The sequence below is a fragment of the Hipposideros armiger genome, unplaced genomic scaffold, assembly GCF_001890085.2.
Source record: "Hipposideros armiger isolate ML-2016 unplaced genomic scaffold, ASM189008v1 scaffold_69, whole genome shotgun sequence".
Taxonomy (NCBI): Eukaryota; Metazoa; Chordata; class Mammalia; order Chiroptera; family Hipposideridae; genus Hipposideros; species Hipposideros armiger.
The window spans coordinates 3,166,869-3,188,129 of NW_017731419.1; the positions used below are offsets into that span (position 1 = coordinate 3,166,869).

The window sequence follows — 21,261 nt, forward strand, 5'->3', positions numbered from 1 at the left end:
AGAAAGGTTCTGGATACAAGTACCTTTTCAGATGTGTCTTTTAAATACTTTATCCCAGTCTGTAGTTGGGCTATTTATTTTTTTAATGCTTTTCCTGCATCTGTTGAAGTGAATCATAGGATTTTTCTCCTTTATTCTACTAATGTGACAGTTATATTGATATTTGAGCGCTGAACAAACTTTGTATTCTTAACATATACCCCAGTTAGTTATAGTGTATTATGCTTTTTACATAATGCTTGAATTAACTTGTTAATACTTTGTTAAGGAGTTTTACGCCTTTGTTAATGAGGGATATTGGTCTTTAATTTTTTTCCTAATATCTTTAAATTTAAAAACATTTCGAATCACCTTGTTTGGTTTTGGTGTCAGGGCTGTTGGAACACTGTGTTTGGTCTCCCCATTTGCCCCCCACAGTACCCTCGGCCGCTTCCTTTTTACCCCTGTGCCTCTATAAAGAAAGCTGGGGCTTATCTGTCATGGGGCTCACTTTGTTTCCTGGCTGTTAGAGGTCACTGTTCTGTACTGCCCGCGTGGTCTGTTGCCTGAAAGGAGCAATTTCCTATGTTTTGTCCACTCTTATACTTGTTTACAGTGGGAGGCTAATTGGTCCCGTTACTCCATCACGCCTGCAGTGGAAGTAAAGTTGATGATTTTAAAGTGTGTGTCATTTGTGTGTTTGCCCTGACATTTCACTTTTCTTCATGACCTTTCATTCTGGAATTTTCTTCTTTCTTGTTTGTAGAATAATGTTCCTTTTGAAATAATCATTTTGTTGCTAAATCAGAGGAACAAAAATTCTGTTAAATTGGGTCATTTGCATGGATTGCAGAATATTATCTGCATTTGTCTTTGATACAACAAATTAAAATATTAAAATCTATGGGTAGGATTAGTTTCTTCTTAGCATCTTTAAAAAGTTTCCATTGCGAGAAGAAAGCAAGAGGTCCCCTTTTGACCTCTCATAATCTTGAGGCTCAAAAAATTTGGTCACTTCTGACTGCTTTGCAGTTGGTTAATCTGCACAGTAGTTTCCAGGTCTTGGAAGGAAAGTGTGCCTGTGCCATATCTTGTAGGTGGGACTGCTGTGGGAACCATGTCGTCTTTCTTCTGCATACCCTGAGCTTCTTTAAATTGTGTTTTATTTTAGCATTATGATAGTCTTCATTATGGGTAATTCTGTGTATTGTAATTGTGACTTGATGTAACTTTACTTGTACTACCTTTTTAACTTACAGTTATGGGAAAAAATGTGTAATAACAAGTATTTCCTAACTGCTAAAGGTAGCAAATTAGTTTACATTTATACGTTTAAAGCCATTGGTTATCAAACCTAGTTCAGTCCTCTGCCTCTCCTGCCTCCTAATTTAGTTCTGTTTCCATTAGCCTTCTCTTTGTAATTAGGACGATGATAAATATTCAGTTGATTTCTCTTCTGCATTTAATATTTCAGTAACATTTTCAATGTCGTAGTTTGTCTGTGATCTGGGAAGAATGCCATAAACAAAACAATATTATTGATTTTCTCTTCCCTCGAAAAGGGAGACTTGAGTGACTGCTGTTGGCTTGTTTCTTCCCTGATACCTGTCTTTTCTGAGCTCCTTTAATCGCCTGTAGCACTCATTCTATTCCATTTATTTTACAATTTCACGTGCTAATATCCTTCTTGTGCTATTAGTTGTTTTTAGTGTTTTATGTGTGTATTTTATCTCCCTAACTAGATTTTAAGTTATTTCATGATGAGGGCCTTGTTTTAAACGTTGTTTTCTTTAAGTGCCCGTTTTATTCTTCTGAAGACTTTTTAGCCATAATTCCCACCACCTTTTAACTTCTTTTTTTTTTTTTTTTAAGCTGCGCCATCCCTCCGCTTGTTGGCAGCTCAGCTTGTGCCAGGCATCGAACCACTGTTACTCAGAGCTTGCACTCTTGAGTGAGCTCTTAACCAACTGAGCCACTCGGCCAGCCCCACCTTTTAACTTCTTAATTCCACCCATTTCCATTTCTTGTGTATGCCTGTTAGAGTAGTCCCGTTCATAATTTGCCTTCACTTGTGGCCTGCTATGGCAGAACTCGGTCCATTACTGTGCTGCAGTGCTTTTATTCTCAGAGCTTTATAATATTAAAAGTTGAAATGGTTCAAATATAAACGTAAAATGAATATCAGATCTTTCCACATAAAATCTGAACTATTGCCATATAAAACACCGAGGGCTAGTAAAAGTCATGCTTTCAAAGAACAGGAACTACTCTTTTGGGAAATTCCATAATTACTAAATAAAAAGGAAGATAACAAAGTATAGTACAGAGGTAATTTTTTTTTTTTAAGATTTTTATTGGGGAATTGGGGGGATGGGAACAGTGCTGGGGAATTGGGGGAAGGGGAACGGACAAGTTGCTGTCCTTTTGTTCTTCAGTCTAGTTGTGGAGGACGTTGCTTCACTGGCCCAAGTTGGCACCATCATTGCGCTCTTCCCGGGCGAGGCAGATCAGTCGCCGGCTTCTGGACGGCCGCTCACTGCGGCTGCTGGCCGCTCACGCTGGCTGCTGGCTACACACGGTAGCCCATGGCAACCCACTGCAGCAGGGGACTGCAGCCTACGCGTCGCCGGCGACTCACAGCAGCCCAGCTCCGGGTTCAGCTGTTGTTCAGCATCTTAGCTGTGGAGGGCAGTGTCACTGGCCCTCATATGTGGGATCCGAACCGGGGCCCTCTGGCGTCCCAAGCCAGTTCTTAACCATCGCGCCACTCGGCTGGCCCCAGAGGTAATTTTATAAAATAGCTATGTGTGTGAAGAAAATATGTCAAACTATTTCCAAATTTTCTAAAATGAGCATGTATTTTATCTTTAGAGAAAAAAACACCTCAGCAAATGTTAAATAATCAAAGGCAAATTGCTTTTTAATGCGACATATAGACTTAATAATGTAGTAGCATATCAAACAGTGGTTCTCACCTCCATGTGTGCAGTCTAATCCGAGCCTCTGGATGCACAGCCTGGTCACTGGTGTTTTTAGTAAAGCTCCCCAGAGGTGTCTTGTGCATCAAGGTTGAGATCACTGGTAGGGTCTGGCGCACAGAGCACTGTAGTTATTTCCAGTGGAACCATGTACGCATGCTCGTGTTTATCTGCATTTGGGGACCTTTTTATTCAGTAGGGGGCTGCAGGTACCCTGTGCTTCTGGCTGGGCCTCCTGTGGAGCACCTGTCACAAATCTTAGTAGCTGCAATATGCATGTCTGCTCTATAAAGGAGCTCCATGCAGTTAATCCACACATTTCTTACCATTGGCTTTGAAAGGAAGTTGAGGCATACATATTCAAGATAGATGTTTAGGTAAATACTCAGCATAATCTCTCTTCTGCCAGATGAGTGTGTGTGGTTTCCCTTAGGGTCTTCCTCCTTATTGACTTCCGGGAGCAGCCTTGGCTCAGTCGTGGTGCTGGGTCTCCAGAGATGGAAAATTTGTACTCTCTGCCTCTAGACAACTAAGAGACCCCATCAGCCTTTTATTTTAGTAAAGTACATGTGCAGGCGGAAATGGGAAATTGGAAATAATAAGTTTGATAATGCAAGGAGAAAAAATTCTCCTTTGGGAGTTTTCTTGTTAACTGACTTGATAATAATTAGTTCTTTCAGTTACACTCACCTTTGTGGTCATGTCAGTGAGCTACTAGCAGAGCTGGATGGGGTGGTCAGGCTTTCGCATCTTGTGTCCTGGAAGTTCTTTATATCGTGGTCACTTCCCGGTATGAACTGATTAAACCTGTATTTTGAAGTTCCCTGGAAAGAAGTTTGCAGACTGATGTTGAAGCTCCCTCACTGATGTTATGAGAAGTGACTGGAATTTTCAACTCATATATCATAATTTCTTGGTAGGAAGGAGAAACTTTATACTGCTTCCTTTTTAAATGGCAGCCAGTTGCTTTTAGATGGTGCCATTGAAATATATCACATTTTAATTTTTTTTTCTGTTGTCATCTTCATTTTGACACTTAAAAGTCTTAAAGGAACGTTTAGTGATATTCTAGTTAAAATGTCAGTCCTGATTTCTTTTCTAAATCTTGGCTATTATAGAGTTGGCAAAGTATTTTAGATTTGAAATATGTTAATAAAATTTTAGTTATGAGTTAAGGTAGTTTCTTCAACAGAAATAGCTAGCTTTGGCTAGAGTGCAATGCCAAGGAAGTAGCTCCTTTATTTTGTTATAATGGAATTTTGCTGGATTTGCAGAAGTATGAAATGAGCTCAGAGAGCCTTCATTGTAGTGAGGCTTTCATTATAATAGCCTGATTTATATAGGTTGATTCTCATTATTATAAGTTTAATAAATTATTGCCTGAAGGAAAGCTTGAAAATTAAAGTTGATATGACATAGGTTGAAACTGAATAAATCAGAATTTTATACTGGTGGGTAATAAGCTAGGATTTGTCTTAGGAAAACCCCTTTCAAACCTGAATTATATTAATGAGCTATTCTAAAAGTTAGCTTTTGGAGAGGAACTGTACCCAAATTCCTTCTCTTGAATTTCCATTTCTTTCTTCATTCCTTACACTGAGTCTCTTAACGCCATGTTGAAGGCCTGTTCTCCGGCCCCAGGCTCTAGACATGCACAAGTGTCTGTCTAGCTACCACTGCTGCTATGAACGGAGCCACCCGATATGGCAAACATTGGGGTACTGAGTCTGCAAATTAGGATTTGGCCCCTGCACCTTAGTATCTTGGTTAGTTTCCACTTAAGAGGTGATGATGACATGCCAAACCCTTGTATTCCAGTCTCTCCCGAGGCTGGGCTGAAAAGCCTACTTACCTGTAGCAGGTAAGGCAGGCTTATTTTCAGGCTCTGATCCAAGTGCCGTGTATTACCCATTTGCTGTGGAATACTCAGTCTTGAGTGGGTCCTGCCCGACTCTGCAGATTGGCTTATCGGTTTCCCTGTGAGTACTTTAACTTGGGATTCCTATTTTCCTGATTGTCAAGAAACTGAGATACTAGAACTGTGTGTATAGAGTGGTTTATTTAAACCTCAAGGAGTAAAATTAGCTTCTATGACAGGGAGGGTATCTTGAATGAAAACAAAAACAAAAACAAAAACCCAAAACATTTTAATTATTTGCAAAAAGTACCTTCAGTGGCTGAAAACTATTTTCACAAATATTCTCTCAGTTAAGGTAATAGGCCTCATTTATCACTTTCCTACTGTTTACTGATCCTTGAACTCCAGCTACACAGATATTTTGTCCAAAATAAAATTTTTCCTATACTTCCTAAAAGAAAGGCCATTCTAAAATTAGTTTAGAAATGTTAGCTTTCTGGTTTGAAATTTTCACTGCTTTTCCTCAGATTCTCAATAAAGAAGATAATACCAACATAATATTAAACATTAAGTAGACATTAACCAGTTTTAATCAGACAAAATTTACTATTTAAAAACTCCACAAAATTGTAAGATCTTTCCCACCCTTTCATATTTACTTAACAAGACAAAACCCCCGATAGGTTGATACTTCTTGCTTGTCAAATACCTTTTTGTGAGTATATTCGTGTATGCCTCTTTGCAAATAATTTAAGGTCTCTTAAAATGTGAAATGTAGTCCAGTAAAACTGGTGGGAAACAATTGTTACTGAGCTCCGTTTTCCTCTTGATTTAAAATTATCATGTGGGAAGTAACTTGTAGGCTTCTTAGTTTGGAAGACGTGGGAATCGGTGTCAGAAAGGGAAGGACACAGTTAAATGGACTGCTGGCTCACTCTGGAGTTCTAGAATACTCTTCTTTGTGATGAGGTCGGTGTCTGCCCGTCCTGATAAACTGTGTATAACTGTAACGAGAAACAGGAAAGGAATGGGATTGTGCCACTAATTAGTTACATCAGGTATTGAAATTTTATGAAATCTCAGGAATGTTGTGTAGCTTCTTGGGGAAATAGTTAATATGGTTGCTGATCTTTGCTTAAGAGAAAACTTAATAAAGATAAAAGTAAGTTTAAAGATTTTTCTTCAACTTCTGTGATGACTGAGCTGTACATCTAATTTTGTATAATTTATCACTTACAAAATTGGAACTGGAGAGAAATATAAGACAGACTATTCTGAGAATATCTAAAACATGTCTAAACAGTTTGACTTAATATTAAAGTTATAAAGTTAAGTATCAGAATTACATTGTTTGGAAAGAAAGAGTGATTTGTTTTTCTTTTTTGAAGTTTCACTGAAAATAACTTAGTAATTTTAACTACTGCTAGTACTAATTGACTCCTATTTTCAAGGAACCCAGTGACAATGGACCTCTCTTTACTGAATTAAAGTTCTACCAGCGAGCTGCCAAACCAGAGCAAAGTAAGCAATACAACATGTTTGCTCTTTTAACATGACCATCGTTTTTGTTTTGTTTGTTTAAGCCAAGACTGGAGCATTCGATCTTATATTGCTATTCTTGAATTTTTACTTTATAAATATATTTTATTTAAATGAGATTTGTATGAAAGAATTATCTCTTAATGGGTTTGTTACAAGATTTCACCTGTTTCGATATATAAAGTTAAGAATAAAGTTAAATGATATATGATTTAGGAAATGTTGTTAAAAATTAAGAACACTAATCCATGAGTGTGGCTCAGCGATCTCCAAATCTTTGAGTATTTTTCTCAACTCTGGAGAACATTACCTGGGATGAGGGTGAGGGTGCCGTGATTGATGAAATAGAACAGACTATCAAGGTAGAGAGTGAGGCCTCTTCTAGCCACTCTGGTCGTCCCGTCGTNCCCCCGCCCCCCAGCAAGTCCAAGGACTCTCCTGGTTGGATGGTATAGACTCAGCCATCTCTCTAGGAAGCCTTCCATTTTTCCTAGAGCTTGATTTCCTGGTTGAGGACTTTCAGAATGAGGTAAAAAAAACTTCACATTGGGTAAGTAGAAAGTCTGTCTGAGGAAGCAAGTACACATTTACAGAATTAGGGATATTAATTACAGTCGCAGTACTGTGGTTTGATTTTTTTAAAGAATGTTTTTTTGCAGATTTTTCATTGTAAAGACAATATTTAGGGCAGGGTAACAAAATACTGTGGGTGAATAAACATGCTTTGAATTACTTCTTATTTACTATAGTGTACTGTTTACTTTCTTTTTAATGAATAAAAGTAAAATCTTATTACATGTATAAGCACATTTTGCTCTTAATGATGTAAAAGATTATGTCTAACAGAATTGAAATCACAAGCATCTGTTTTAATTTGTAGTTCAGAAATGGATTCGCACCCATAAACTGAAGTACCTGGGTGTCCCTAAGTATTGGGGGTCTGGTCTACATGATAAAAATGGAAAAAGGTAAAAATATACATGTTTTGTTTTTCTCCTCACTTTTTTGAGCATTCACTGTGCCTTTGGTTTAGTCAGGAATTACTGACCGAGCACCTACCATCCTGCCAGGCCTTTTCCTGAATATGTGCAGCGGAGGTGAACCAGGCGTTACGGCTGCCTCTGCTCTCCATGGCCATAGGCTGCAGCGCCCCATTATAATGGCAACGCCTCTCATCTGGAGACTTGTACAGACCGCTGACTACCGGCTGCACCCAGTGGACAAGTCGGAACAGAGCCAGTGCGCTCTGCAATTTTGTCCTTAAGAATAACAAGCAAACAAACAAAAAACTCGATGCCCTTTATGTAAAAGGAAGCCCTTCAGGCTTCGGTTTGCTCTTTCATATTAGGTATATAATCAGCCGCGTCAGAGTCCTGCTCTTTATGGGTGAGAAAAAAGTACCATGAAACTTGTATGAAACGATTAGAACAGTTCAGTGCTAAGTTGTGTGATTCTGACTCTTTTGGGTCTTAGGAGAATGGAGAGAAGGTTACTGGCATAGTTGAGTTGGAGAAAACCTCCAGTAGTGTGATGCATACTTGATACTTTTTAAATATTTGAATGGCAGTCCATGGAGTAAGGCTGGTAGCTGAGATTTGAAGAGTAGACTTTGTTTGGAATGGGGATTGAATGCTTTCACCTGCACATAAAGGAACACTTGGACTCAGCTCTCCTAAGTTGTCAGCAAGGCCTAGGTTCCTTCACCTTGTCCCCTGCCCTCCTCACCTTGGCCTTGCTCTCTGTTAATTCCCCACTGTGTGGTCTCGAGCCCGTTTCTAGGCTTCACATGCAGACTGTGCCCCACAGAAGAAAACCGTATTGCTTCTGGTGAGCCCCACTTTCCCGGTGAGGAAACCGTTCCCTGGAGGCCTTTGGCAGACTTCCTGTTGTGTCTTCTTGGACAGTTTTGTGGGTGATCATTCTTAAACTGGTCGCTGGCCAGATGGATCATACTGATCAGTGTGGTGAATCACGTGGCCGAGCGAGCAGAAGAGGGTGGAATGCTTGAGCAGACTGGCGCTCTGGAAGGTGGTGGGCGGGGGGTCCGTGCTGGTGGGTGGCCAGCGTTGTTCCCTTGGAAATGCTTCTCCTGGAACCCATGCATCTCTGAAATGATACATGACATTTTGTTACATATGGTTTTGCTGGAACAAGGTTCTATATTTTTATGAAATTTTCTGGAGAAATAGTATAGATCAAGGTTTGATTAAGTAATTTAAGAGCAAGGATTCCGGAGCCAGACTGCCTGGTTTCAAGTCTCTGTTTAGCTCCTTAAAATGTGTGTGGCTGGGTAAGTTCTTCCTTTTTGCCTCAATTTCCTCATCTGTGAAATAAAGGAACAGCTATTCACTTAATAAGGAGGTAAAATGTAAAGCTCTTAGAATACATGTTAAACACATGTGTTAGGTTTCTACTCTCAAAGGCGTCTTTAATTCCTCAGCTGTTAAGAGCTGCTGGTTTAGAAAACTATTGAAGGGGAGGGTGGCATCTCAAGTGGGAGAGTAATGTGAGCACAGGGACAGGATAGGCTCCTGGCCTGCTGTGTGGCCTCCCCGCCATCTTTCAGTAGCAAAGGAAGGGGCATGCACATGAGAGAGAAGGAAATCACCTTGAGAAAGACTGGGGCAGATGATGGAGACCTGTGGAGGAAAGAGCAGTCGGGAACCTCCGAGTAGCAGCCAGCCAGAAGCCCTTGCACGGGAGACAGTGAGCTGAGGGCGAAAGTGGCATTTGAGAATTGGTTTACATGGTGTATGTGGAGCCCAGGAAGAGGGGACTTGGGCAGGAAACCCTTTACAGGTGATTTGCTAGAAAGCAGATACATTTGATTATACTCGGGTCTGCAGCCGTTGTATGGCTAAGAAACATCATGTTATCAAAAATCACATTTTGTAGAGATAATTGGAAGGGAAGTGTGGCTGGGGCTGGAGCATTTTGGAGTTGGAATAACAAAGTTTTTCTCCCCCTTCCAGAATTGTAGTATAAACTACTTTTTTTAAACAACAAAAAAGTACGTCACAAAACCTAAACATGGACTGGGTTACACTCGACTGCATCAGGTGTGGTTCTGGGTTAGTTACTTTCAGTTTCTCATGTTTCCTCACCTGTAAGGTGGGATAATACTTTATGGAGTTATTGTGAAGATGGAATGAAAACATGTAAATCGTAAGGGGGGTTTTCTGGCACATGGTATGTGCTCAGGAGATGTTAGCTACAATCCCATCATAGTCTCTCCTCCCTTCCTCCCCTCCCCTCCCCTCCTTCCCTCCTTCCAGAATGGTGCCTTTTCTTAAAGTTGTCAACATGTCAACATTGCCATAGCACATTTTAGCTTATCCAGTCTTATCACCTATTTTGTGATAACTGGCACTGAGCCAGTTAAACAGGGCTTGTGTGTGTGTGGCTCCTGTGAAGTGAGCAGGTCCTGGAGAGATGGTGGCGATCGAAGGGTGACTCGAAGCTAACTGACAGGAGCCTTGCAGGAGAAAACTCCTGCAGGGTCTAGAGGATGCTGTAGTCAGACTCTGGAGGCAGACACACTGGAGCTTACTTCGTAACTCACCCTTTACTAGTGGTTACCTTACCTCTCAGCCTGTTTCTTTTGTAACATGAAGCTGCTGGAAGTGTCTCCTGAAAGGAGGCATTCATCACCTCTAAGGTATTGATTTGCTGTTTAGGTTGAAGCTCTTAACAAATAATCATTTTGGTTCTTACAAAAGTAAAGATATAGAAAAATTGTTCTAGCCCTGCTCTCCTGCCAGAAACCCTTACTTTCCCCTGTAACTCATTTGAATTAATATGTCTGTAGTACTTAGAACAGTGTCAGGATCGTAAAAGCGTTATGTGCTATTATTATTAAATTATTTATACTGATTTATACATTCCCATTATTAGCGTTGTTCTATATGAGTTTCCAGGAATGTATACATCTATGGTTTTACTTCAGAGGAGTTATTTAGAAATAACTTTCATTTTACTATTCAGTGGTAGAAATGTCTCCCCAGAAGAATGTGGTAAAAATTTCGATGCAATGTACAGAATCATGCTTCAGTTGCTGTGTATAATTTAGAAATAGAGAGGTGATGAAGGGATTGTTTATAGAGAGGTGTGGAGTGATCTATGAATATAAACAAAGAACTACTGAATGGGATGTATTAATAGATCTTATGTTGAATTAAGCACTTGTGTTTTAGCCCTCTTTCAGACTGTCAGCAGAGGTTGTATTTTTGTTACCCATATATTTATAATAATTACACACTTATTTGTAAATAAAACCCAAAGGTGTGTGTCTCTCTCTCTGTCTGTCTCTCTCTCTCTGTCTGTCTCTCTCCTTGGTCTCATCCCTCAGTCTTTGAAAACCTGTTGTACAAAGGAAATCAGGCAGTCAAATTATTGTTCCCTCGTTACTATCTGAGAGGTCAGGGTACTGGAAAATCTTACATGAATGAATAAATTTGCCACTAACTGTATAACTTTGGACAAATCATTTTACCTCCGTAGACATTAATTATTTATTTTAAAATGTTCAGACGAGATGATCTGTAATTCTCTTCCAGTTAAAAAATGGATAGAATTCTGGATTTTTTATTTGCCATGTTGTTTTTTAACGTTAGCTCCCTATTGAATTTGTCATATTGTTATTTGTATCTTAGAAGCCTGCAACACACAGGTGGGATTTTTGTGTCCTATGGACATTTGCTTTCGTATGTTTAGTGTAGTGGTCAAAAGCATAGCTCCACCAGTTACTAGAGGACAAATTACTTTTCATCAGTTTTCCTCTGCTGTAAAACGGGGCTCCTAGGAGCACCTGCCCCGTAAGGGTGATGTGAGGGGGTGCACTGCACACCTGAAGTGCTTGGAATGGTGCCGTGCTCAGGACCAAGCTCCAGAAGATGCCAGCTGCTGTTATGATGATTGTTAGTCTTGTCCCCATTACAAGATACTTTGATACATTTTGAGTGTGGTCTTGGTTTTTATTGATTTATTGAGTGATTTAACTGGACAAGTCAGAACCTGGAGAACGTTATAAAGAGACAGGTGTCCTCAGAGCAGATGAACCGTGTTTCTGCAACTGGGTGATGCTTTTCAGTCCGCACTGCAATACAGCACATGGTTATTGAATTTTAGAACATGAGTGCTACGAAAGGCCTTAGAAAGCATGTGGGCCCACTCTTTCATTTGATGCCTGTGGAAATTGGGTCCCAAAGAAGTAAAGGCAACATATTTGGTTTGTGGTAAAACCAAAAATCTTCACATTTTTCCAGAATATTTCTTCTTCCCCAAATCTTGTCCATTGAATATTTAATATACAATCCTTTTACACCATTTAAGCGATGTGACTGAATTTAGCTATTGTTAGAGCATCTCTTGACAGATTTGATTTTAATAGAATGGTAGTAATACTGTTAAAATATGCCTTAAAAATAGAGAAAATTAGCCACAGGAAGGGACTAATATCCAGAAACATAAATTAAATTTACTATGAGAAAAAAACAGTGGTGTCTTTGTTACTCAGGTTGTTTTGTCTTTACTGTGAAGGACTCTGCTGGGTTCTGTCTGTGGGCATTCTTTTAAATTGAACATTGTCATTGTCGCATGTCACTATCTGAGACCAGGGCAAAGCCCTCCGAAAGCCCTCTCAGCTCTTGAGAATTCTAGTTAGAAGAAATTGTTTTAAACGTTTGTCTTTTTCTTTCTTCCTAAACATTGCCTTGAAAAACTACTTTGGAAGGGGAGTGCTCCTTGAAAAGTAGGTTTTCCTCAGTTATATTTTGTTCATTGACTTTTCTTGTTTGTCTTCAGTTACAGGTTTATGGTAATAGATCGCTTTGGGAGTGACCTTCAGAAAATATATGAAGCAAATGCCAAAAGGTTTTCTCGGAAAACTGTCTTGCAGCTAAGCTTAAGAATTGTATGTGAGCTACACGCTTCTTGTTTTTAATCCAGTAAAGCTACTGGGTTGAATCTCGGCCCTCTGCTGGTCGGTGTGTGGTACTGCATTAATTAATTCTGTGTGATGCTTTCCTAGCTGGATATTCTGGAATATATTCACGAGCATGAGTATGTACACGGAGATATAAAGGCCTCAAATCTTCTTCTGAGCTGCAAGAATCCTGACCAGGTAGTTTTGTAACTTTAATTTCTACTATTTAAAAACCTGTTGTTTGAAAACAAATATGGTTGCTTTGAACTTTCGAACCCATGCAGAAGTTTTACTTTTTAAAGTAGATATGGTAATAATAATATTTCTTCTTGACATTTTTATCTAGTTAACATTCTGCATTTTTGATGTGATTTGTTTGGCACTTTATCAAGTTGGCTATTTTGCCCTAAATAATATTCAGAAGTGCTTGTGATACAAAATGAATTTCAAATAGCTATTTGGGAGTGGAAGCTTAAAATTATATAGTGCTCCAGTGAATTATGTTTGCCTGTCTGCTTTGTCATTTTTTTTATTTCCTTTGTTCAAGAAATCCATCAAGTGTAAGTGTTCTGTTACTTGGAAAATTTGGTCTTTAACATGTTGATTATTCAAATCAATTGGTTTACGGAAATATCTTAGCTGTCTAAATTTGTATACCCTTAGTGTTTGGAATTTAAATGTGCTTTTTTTTTTTTTTTTTTAGTTCCATTCACTTTGTAATTTTTACTTTTTAAGGAAAGGAGAAAAGCTAATGTTATTTTACCTTTATTTGGGTTAATTTAGTTGGAGTAGCGGGATCTATACAGTTTTCTTGTAGCTTGTTCTGTGGTTTTCCTAAGTAAGGTTTGGCTGACTCTTATTGTCGGGCCACTGTCCTTGCTCCACGTGTGTTCCTGTTCTTACTGGATCTCATCTGAGACAAGAATATTTAGGCGTTGTGAATGTGTTCATGTCGATAGTCCATGCTTCATTTTTCTTTTCTTCAGACCTGTCTTCAACTTCCTCTTGCTTCATTTTTCCTTTTTTCTTTTGTCGTCTCTTTCTTTTTCTGTCATCTCATGTGTTTGCTTCCCCTCCCCCACCTCCGTTATGGTGGCCCTAAGGGATCTGTATACACGTGACAGAAAAAGGTTCACTAAAGCATGCTAATGGAGAAATCTTAAAGGCAATCACAGGATTTCCAGCCATCTTGCTTTAGATGTTTTCAGGTTAAAAACAAACAAAACATAGCCAAGAGCTTAAATGATAAGGTTTCCATTAATTGGAATAGACTGGACTTATAACTAAAAATACAACCTATAAAACAGGCTGCCTTTCGTTTATGTGGAAATATTTTTACAGGTCTTTTTCTTTGGGCATATCCTTTGAATGGAATTATTTTTCTAATATTAGATGTATGTGTGGATCATGCCCATATTTTTACTTCGGTTCCCACTTGTGACTAACTGCATGTATTTGTGAGACATGACCCAGAGCTGGAAATGCAGTATGAGGCCATGGAATAGGGGAAAGCCGACTTTATTAGCTTTGCGTGCTAATCAGATGTGGGCGTGTACATGCCCGCAGATGTGTGTATCATATTAAAATGTAGTTTTAATTATGAAGGCGAATTTTAAAAATAACATTTAAATGTAGGTAAAAGCCTCATCTAAAAGTTCTTAAGATCATTTTTATAACCTGTGAAATATTTTTATGAAATGAATTGATATTTGATAATTTTACAAGTGAAAAAGCATAGGACTAGAAGACAGCTAATACATCACGTGTCAACTAAGCCAGCAGTCTTATACTCAAGTGTGGCAGCGGTGTCACAACAAGTATTGACGGCCTGCTCCATGTTCAGTTGTGTTTTAGACTAAGAAAAAACGTGAGGTTTATAATCCTTGCTTAGGTTGAGGAGACAAGGTTAATTACGGGTGTTAACCCAATTTATTTAAATAAAATCCACAGCATCAGGTGATACTGCCTGGACTATAGCCGCATAGTCATCTAAAGTCTTCCTTTGAATAAAAAGTCTTTCAGAATTAAGTCTTTGCTGTTGTTTGCACGTAGGACCTAACGCGTTTGGGGTGCTATGGTATTATGGTCTTATAGTGAATTCACCCGCAAATGACAGCGTTTTGTTTCTGGCCTTTCAAGGAGTATGTGCAGTCATTCTGGCTTCAATTTGTCTTGGTGCTTGGAAATTTCTAGGTGTACTTGGTAGATTATGGCCTTGCTTATCGATACTGCCCAGAGGGAGTCCATAAAGAGTACAAAGAAGACCCCAGAAGATGTCACGATGGCACTCTTGAATTCACCAGCATCGACGCACACAATGGTGTGGGTACGTCAGCTGCACAAGATGAACAAGATGTCCATAGCTAATGTTTTCAACCTAATTCTCACACGGTTCTCAATTGCTTGAAAAATGAGTAGATTAAGATCGAAGAGGCGAGGTGGGGTGGGAACGGAGCGGGAGGCCGGAGCCGCACAGTTATGCAGCCAGGCCGTCTGTGTCCCTGTCCCCGTCTTCCAGCCCAGCTTCAGAGATACTGCGGTTTTAGCAGTGAAGATGGGTCAGTCAGCTGCAGTGAGGATTCCTTTTTTGGTCACATTTAGCTTAATCGGAATGTGGGTTTTTCTGTCCGCCTAAAAGTCTGTAAATTTCTTATGCAGTTACAGCTTTGTAACAGGTCAACTTCTATTTTGTCACCTGTTAGGTCAGCCTGTTGCTTCAGCAGTCATTTCTTTTTTCTGTGCCCAACACTGGGGTAGGGGTGTGGGGCTAAAACCCCCAACTCTCTGGCCCTCACAATAGCTCATGGCATTTTTAATATCTTAAGGGCAATACGAAATGTGGCATTGTTTTATAATATAATTTCCTAGATGAGTAGTCTCAGTTTGAAACTCTAGAGTTTGACGATTTTGGTTTTAAAGTAAGTTATTGTTGGAGATAGATTATTTCCTTTATACTGCCCAATATTTCATACTTTTATGAAATGTAGCCAAAATTTTATGAAGATAAGTCAGACTATAGAGTTGGCTGTGGTACCTCATTGCTTTACATATACTTGAACTTATACCTTAACAGTTCTTTCAGTGTGCATAACCTGCTGCTTTTGTGTTCATAGCCCCATCGAGGCGTGGTGACTTGGAAATACTTGGATATTGTATGATCCAGTGGCTTAGTGGCCATCTTCCGTGGGAGGACAATTTGAAAGATCCCAAATATGTTAGAGATTCCAAAATGAGGTAAAGGAGACTTAACAATAAATTATTTTGGGCCAACTCATGATAAGGCAAATGTTTTTCAGTCAGAATTTCTGTACTGGAGCTGTAGTTTTCACGGATACTAATGTAGACACCAGAAAATGTGTGTTAAGCAGTAAGATTCCTTAATCCCTTGTTCAGTTTATTTTAGAAGACTGTAAGCACGTTTAGGATGTAGCACAGTGCTGCTACATGTGCTGTTTACTGGTATTAAATATTAATTTTCTATGGCATCAAGCTTCAAACAGTGACTCATTCTTTAATTTTTAACAGATACAGAGAAAATATTGCAGGCTTGATGGACAAGTGTTTTCCTGAGAAAAACAAGCCAGGTAGGAAAAGACTTCTTATATATTCACAGGGATTTTGTTTTCTGGGAGAAAAAAAAATTCATGATGTCCAAGGAATATCCCTTAATGTAAGAGTCTAGGTGTAATCATTGTATGGGGCCTGCTCATCACAAAACACCTCCCTTTCAGAAGTAGGCTACATGGATACCTGAGCTTCATTCAGTTATTCATTGCTTTTATCGAAGTTTTATTGTGTGCCAGGGACCCTCCTAGGTACTAGGGATACACCAGTGAACAAAACCCAAACTCCTGTCCTCATGAATCTAACACTCTAGTTGGGAGAGACAGACAGTAAACAAATGAGTGAATGTTATGGTATATCATGTGGTTAGTACTGTGGAAAAAAGAAGGCAGCAGGGAATAGAATTCTGGAGTGAAGTGGGGAAGGGGATTGGAATTTTAAATATCCTGAGCAGTGATGGCCATACTGAGGAGGTGACATTTGAACAGTTGTAGGAAGGAGACAGGGAGTGAACTCTGTGGAAATCTGGGGAAGAGAGTTCAAGGCTGAAGGAACAGAAGTGCCTGGTGTATTTGAGGAATGCCTCCTTTTAGACCAATGGTTCTCAACCTGTGGGTCGCGACCCCTTTGGGGGTCGAACGACTCTTTCACAGGGGTCGCCTAAGACCATCGGAAAACAAAAAGATATTTACATGACGATTCATAACAGTAGCAAAATTACAGTTATAGAGTAGCAACGAAAATAATTGTATGGTTGGGGATCACCACAACATGAGGAACCGTATTAAGGGGACGCGGCATTAGGAAGGTTGAGAACCGCTGTTTTAGAACATCGTAAGGGCTTTGGCTTTTCCTTTGAGCAAGAGTGTAAGGTTTGGGTAGAAAAGTGACATGAGCTGGCTATCTTTAGGGACATCTCCCTAGTTTCTGTTTTGAGGGTAGACTGCTAAAGGAGCAAGGCAGGGCGTCAGCAGGAGCAGGGCAGCAGGCTTCTGTGACAGTCCACGCGCCAGTCCACGCCATGGAGGTAGCAGTGGAGGTCGTGAGAAGTGCTCGGTTTGGATATATTTAGAAGCCTTTTCAAGCCTTCACTTAATTGTCTCTTTTTCAGGGAGGTCTACTCTGACCTTATGCTATTTAAAGTTGCAACCTACCAACCACATCAAGAAACCGAAGGTTATAGGTTTCTCAGAATCCCCCCATATCCCTGCCAGTCATGAGCCAGTCCCTCTGGCCTAATGAAGCACTAGCCTAACTTCCAACACCAAAGATTTGTTTTCGAGCTATACGGAAATGGAATCAGAGTGAACAAAACAGATAAAAACATCCCCGCCCTAATGAATTAGTGTCATAGTTCGGTTAGAGTCCTGTGCTTTCTCTCAGTATTGTGTTTGTGAAATTCGTTCCCATTGTTGTGTGGCTTTTTTGGATGTTTTAATTTATTTTTCACATTATTAAGAAATAATTGACAATATAATTGTATTTTAAAGTGTACAGCATGATGATGTACATTGTAGAATGATTACTAAGATCAAGATAATGAACACACCCATCACCTCACATAGTTAACTTTATTGTTATGGTGAGAATGCTTAAGATCTACTCCTAGGAACGTGAATGCATACAGCACTGTGTTATTAGCATAGTCACCATTACAGTAGGTCCTCAGAACCCCATGGTTGCATATTTAGCAGTAGTTTGTTCATTCTCATTTCTGTATAGTATTCCACTGTATTTATATACTATTTATCTATTTTACTGTTGGATTATTACCAATTTTTGACAATTACAGATTGCCAATTATACACGTAGATGTATAGTCTACCTGCAATTAATTATTGTGTATTACATGAGGAAGAGTCATAATTCTTCCCCGTCTCCATATTTATATCCAGTGACCCAGCAGCCTTTCTTGAAAAGACCGCTCTTCCCCTGTGGGGCCACCTTTGTCTTGATTCTCCACGTGTGGATCTGTGGGTCTGTTTCCAGACTCTTCTTCGTTGTCCTTTTTGTCTGTTCCTAATTACTGTAGCTTTGTCTCAAGTCTTGGTATCTGGTAGTTTAAGTCCTCCAGCATTGTTCTTTAAACTTCTGTATCTTGCTATTTTGGGCCTTTTGCACATCTATGTAAATTTAAGCGTCACCTTGTCATTTCCGCACACATCCTGTCCATCCCCAGTTGGCTGGAACTTTGAGTGCGATTACATTGACTGTAGACAAATTGGGGAGTGTGGACATCTCCCTACCATTGAGGCTCCCAGTCGACTAACATGGGGTATCTTCTGTTCAATTTTGTGTCCCTTAATTGCTCTCAACTGTGTTTTATAGTTTTCTCTGCAAAAAATCTTGCCCAGCTTTCATTGTTTTTGATGCTATTGTAAGGGATATGTTTTTCTTTTTAATTATTTTTTATTGTGAAATACACATTTTTTAGAATTAGTTTCAGCTGTACAACACAGTGCAATAGTTATACTTTTTACCCCTCGAAGTGACAACCCCCTTCCCACAATCCGTCGCCCCACTTCCCCCCAATATCATACATATCTATTACAATTCTCTTGATTCCACTCCCACACTATACTCCACGTCCCATGACTATATATATATATGTATATATATATATATGATATGTTTTTAAAATTTCATTTCCTAATTGCTTGTTGTTAGCATATAGAAATAGAGTAGATTTTTATGTACATCCCTTGCATCCTGTGACCTTAAGTTTACCTATCCTAGTAGTTTTTGTAGACGCCTTAGGCTTTCCTACATCCTCTGTGATGTTTGTGAATGAACTGTTTCCTCTCCCATTCCGCTCCGTGCCTCCTGTTGCCTCGCTTGCTCTCCTGTCCTGGTGAAAGCACTCATGAACGCCGTACTGAATGGGAGCAGTGGAGGTGCGCATCCTTGCCATTTTCCTGTCTCAGGAGGAGAGCTTTCCATGTGTTCCCATGCTTGGTGGTGTTTGTTTTAGGTTTTCTGCAGATCCCTTTTATCAGACTGAGAAAGTTGACGATCGGGGGCGGGGGTTGTCTCTTTTTTCCCGTGTATCCCAAGTATACAGAATCCTGCGTGACACATAGTGGGTGCTTAATAAACACTTGAGTTGTGTGTGTGTGTGTATGAATGACAAGATGCCTTGACTGACAGGATGTGGGGTGTGGGAAGAGAAGATGCTTGGCTTGAGGAGCTGGAAGGATGGAATTATCAGTAACCAAGACAGGGAAAACCATGCGGAGAGCAGGTTTTAGGGCAGGCTAGCGGTTTCCATTTAGATTTGTTGGGGTTTGAACTGACAGTTACACATCCAAGAGCCACTGTGTGTACAGTGTATGGACAAATCTGGAGGTTGGGAAGGGCTAGTCTGGGGCTACACATGTGTGAGTCGGGAGCCTAAAGATGAGTTTTTAAATGTTGAGAAGTATTGATCTTCACTAGTAAGGTTTCTTTTTATGGATACGGTTCTGCCTCAGTGCACAGTAAACCTTTTATCATTCAGAAGCTGATTTTTTTTCTTTTATGGGAAAACCAGGCCTGGCTTCTTTTTCAACCTGTTTTTGTTATGTTTTATTTCTCATTTATATAAAGCAAGAAAAAAAATGGCTGTAATAGTCATTGTATTTAAGCACATTTTACTTTATAATCTTTATTCTAGGTCCTTTTGTATTTTTTGATAGCTTTAAAATTATGGCAGTTATTTTTGTGCATGTTTAAATTTTAAGTTGTCTTCTATCTTATTGTGTCACTATTACAAAAATGCTTTTTACATTGTATCTCAAAATATATTTTTGTTTGACTTAATCTGACAATTCCTGAGTTCAAAAGCATACTTTTCATTGAAAAAGTAATTGAAAAAAATCATCTTTTAACAAGATATACATTTGCATTCTAATTTTACTCTTACTACAAATTACTTTCTTAGAAGAGATATATGTTGTGTTTATGATTAAAAAATTATAAAATAATTGTCTTATTCTTTTAGATGAAATTGCTAAATACATGGAAATAGTGAAATTATTGGACTATGTTGAAAAACCTCGTTATCAAAATTTACGAGATATTCTTTTGCAAGGATTAAAATCTATAGGAAGTAAGGATGACGGCAAACTGGAACTCGGCGTTGTGGAGAATGGAGGTTTGAAAGCAAAAACTGTAACAAAGGTGAATTTTGTTTTTGGATTATTCTTTGGACTGCCTGTGATTATTGCAACAAATACTAATTTTAGTAAAGTGAATCAGCTCAGTAAAGAAAATATCAGATTGCTTGTCAAGTAAATATTTATCACCCTTATACAAAGGGAAACTCTTTACAATACAGAAAACTGTGTAGAAGATGAATATTTATACATTTCTTATGTATACAGTAGCAAGTTATTACATTTCTCAAAAGATCCTAACTTGAGGTTGTAATATCTGGCAGAGAGACTTTGACCAGGCACTCAATTCATAGTTTGTGTGTTCTCTTACCCCAACTGAACCCTTAGGGTCGATCTTGTCTCTCAGTTTTTCCTTGTTTGTTGGTGTGGTCAGAGTATTTACCATTTGAAAATTGGTATTTGAAAAATTACCACTTGAAAGTTTTCTTGTTTGTTGGTGTGATGTGTTTACCATTTGAACATTATTTTACTCTTTATAGAAATTTCATTATGTAAAGTTATATACATGCATACAAGGGGATTAATTTTTTGGAGTGGAATAAGAAATAATGAACTTTATGGTAGAAGTGTTGTGTAGGCATGTATCACCCTAATATTTAGATTTTACAGGTATATATTAACTTGCTTATTATTGGTTATTTCTAATTGTTGACTAGCTGATTTCCCTTATTAATCTGAAATTATTTAATAAAATGTGTTAGCTACCTTTATACGGAAAAGGAAAACTGCTTTTAGAAGAAAGATGTTTTTTACATTATTGCCCAGTTTTAACTGTTGTTAACCCTGTAAGTTCCAGTAGATTCCTTTGGAAATCTCATATTCCAAACTATAAGAAAAAGGGCTAAAAACAAATTTTCTCTCTTTAAAATAAGAAGCAGCAAATTAAAAGATTTTTGTAATTCTTTCTAACTTACAAAGGAGTTAGGAATTTTGAAATTGGATCATGAATTTGACTTTTTAGCAAATAGTAGGTCTCTGTAATTTCATCACGGAATCTGAAATTATACACATGTATCTCCATAAACATTTGTTCCCTGCAAGCTTTGTCTTAATTGCATCTGCTCCATTTTTGTGGTCAACAAGTGTGCTGAGAGCCACATCCAGCTTTGAAATGAAGAGGATAAAATGGAGGTCTGAGTGGAAGTTTTCAGTAAGGTAGTCAAGTTAAGAGTTCGCATACCTAGATAAACATACCTCTTGCCGAGGACAGATTTCTTTTTTTTTTTATTGGGGAAATGGGGGGATGGGAACAGTGCTGGGGAATTG

General features: G+C 38.8%; 1 protein-coding gene across 1 annotated transcript in view; it reads left to right on the forward strand.

Annotated features, from left to right (window-relative positions):
- Nucleotides 1-21,261, forward strand: part of VRK1 (VRK serine/threonine kinase 1) — a 50,482-nt gene that overhangs the window by 13,320 nt on the left and 15,901 nt on the right. The window contains exons 2-9 of the mRNA XM_019642457.1: nucleotides 6,267-6,336; nucleotides 7,235-7,322; nucleotides 12,157-12,265; nucleotides 12,383-12,475; nucleotides 14,471-14,603; nucleotides 15,391-15,511; nucleotides 15,803-15,861; nucleotides 19,821-19,999. Coding sequence (XP_019498002.1) covers nucleotides 6,267-6,336; nucleotides 7,235-7,322; nucleotides 12,157-12,265; nucleotides 12,383-12,475; nucleotides 14,471-14,603; nucleotides 15,391-15,511; nucleotides 15,803-15,861; nucleotides 19,821-19,999 — 852 coding nt within the window. The remainder of the gene's footprint in view (nucleotides 1-6,266; nucleotides 6,337-7,234; nucleotides 7,323-12,156; nucleotides 12,266-12,382; nucleotides 12,476-14,470; nucleotides 14,604-15,390; nucleotides 15,512-15,802; nucleotides 15,862-19,820; nucleotides 20,000-21,261) is intronic.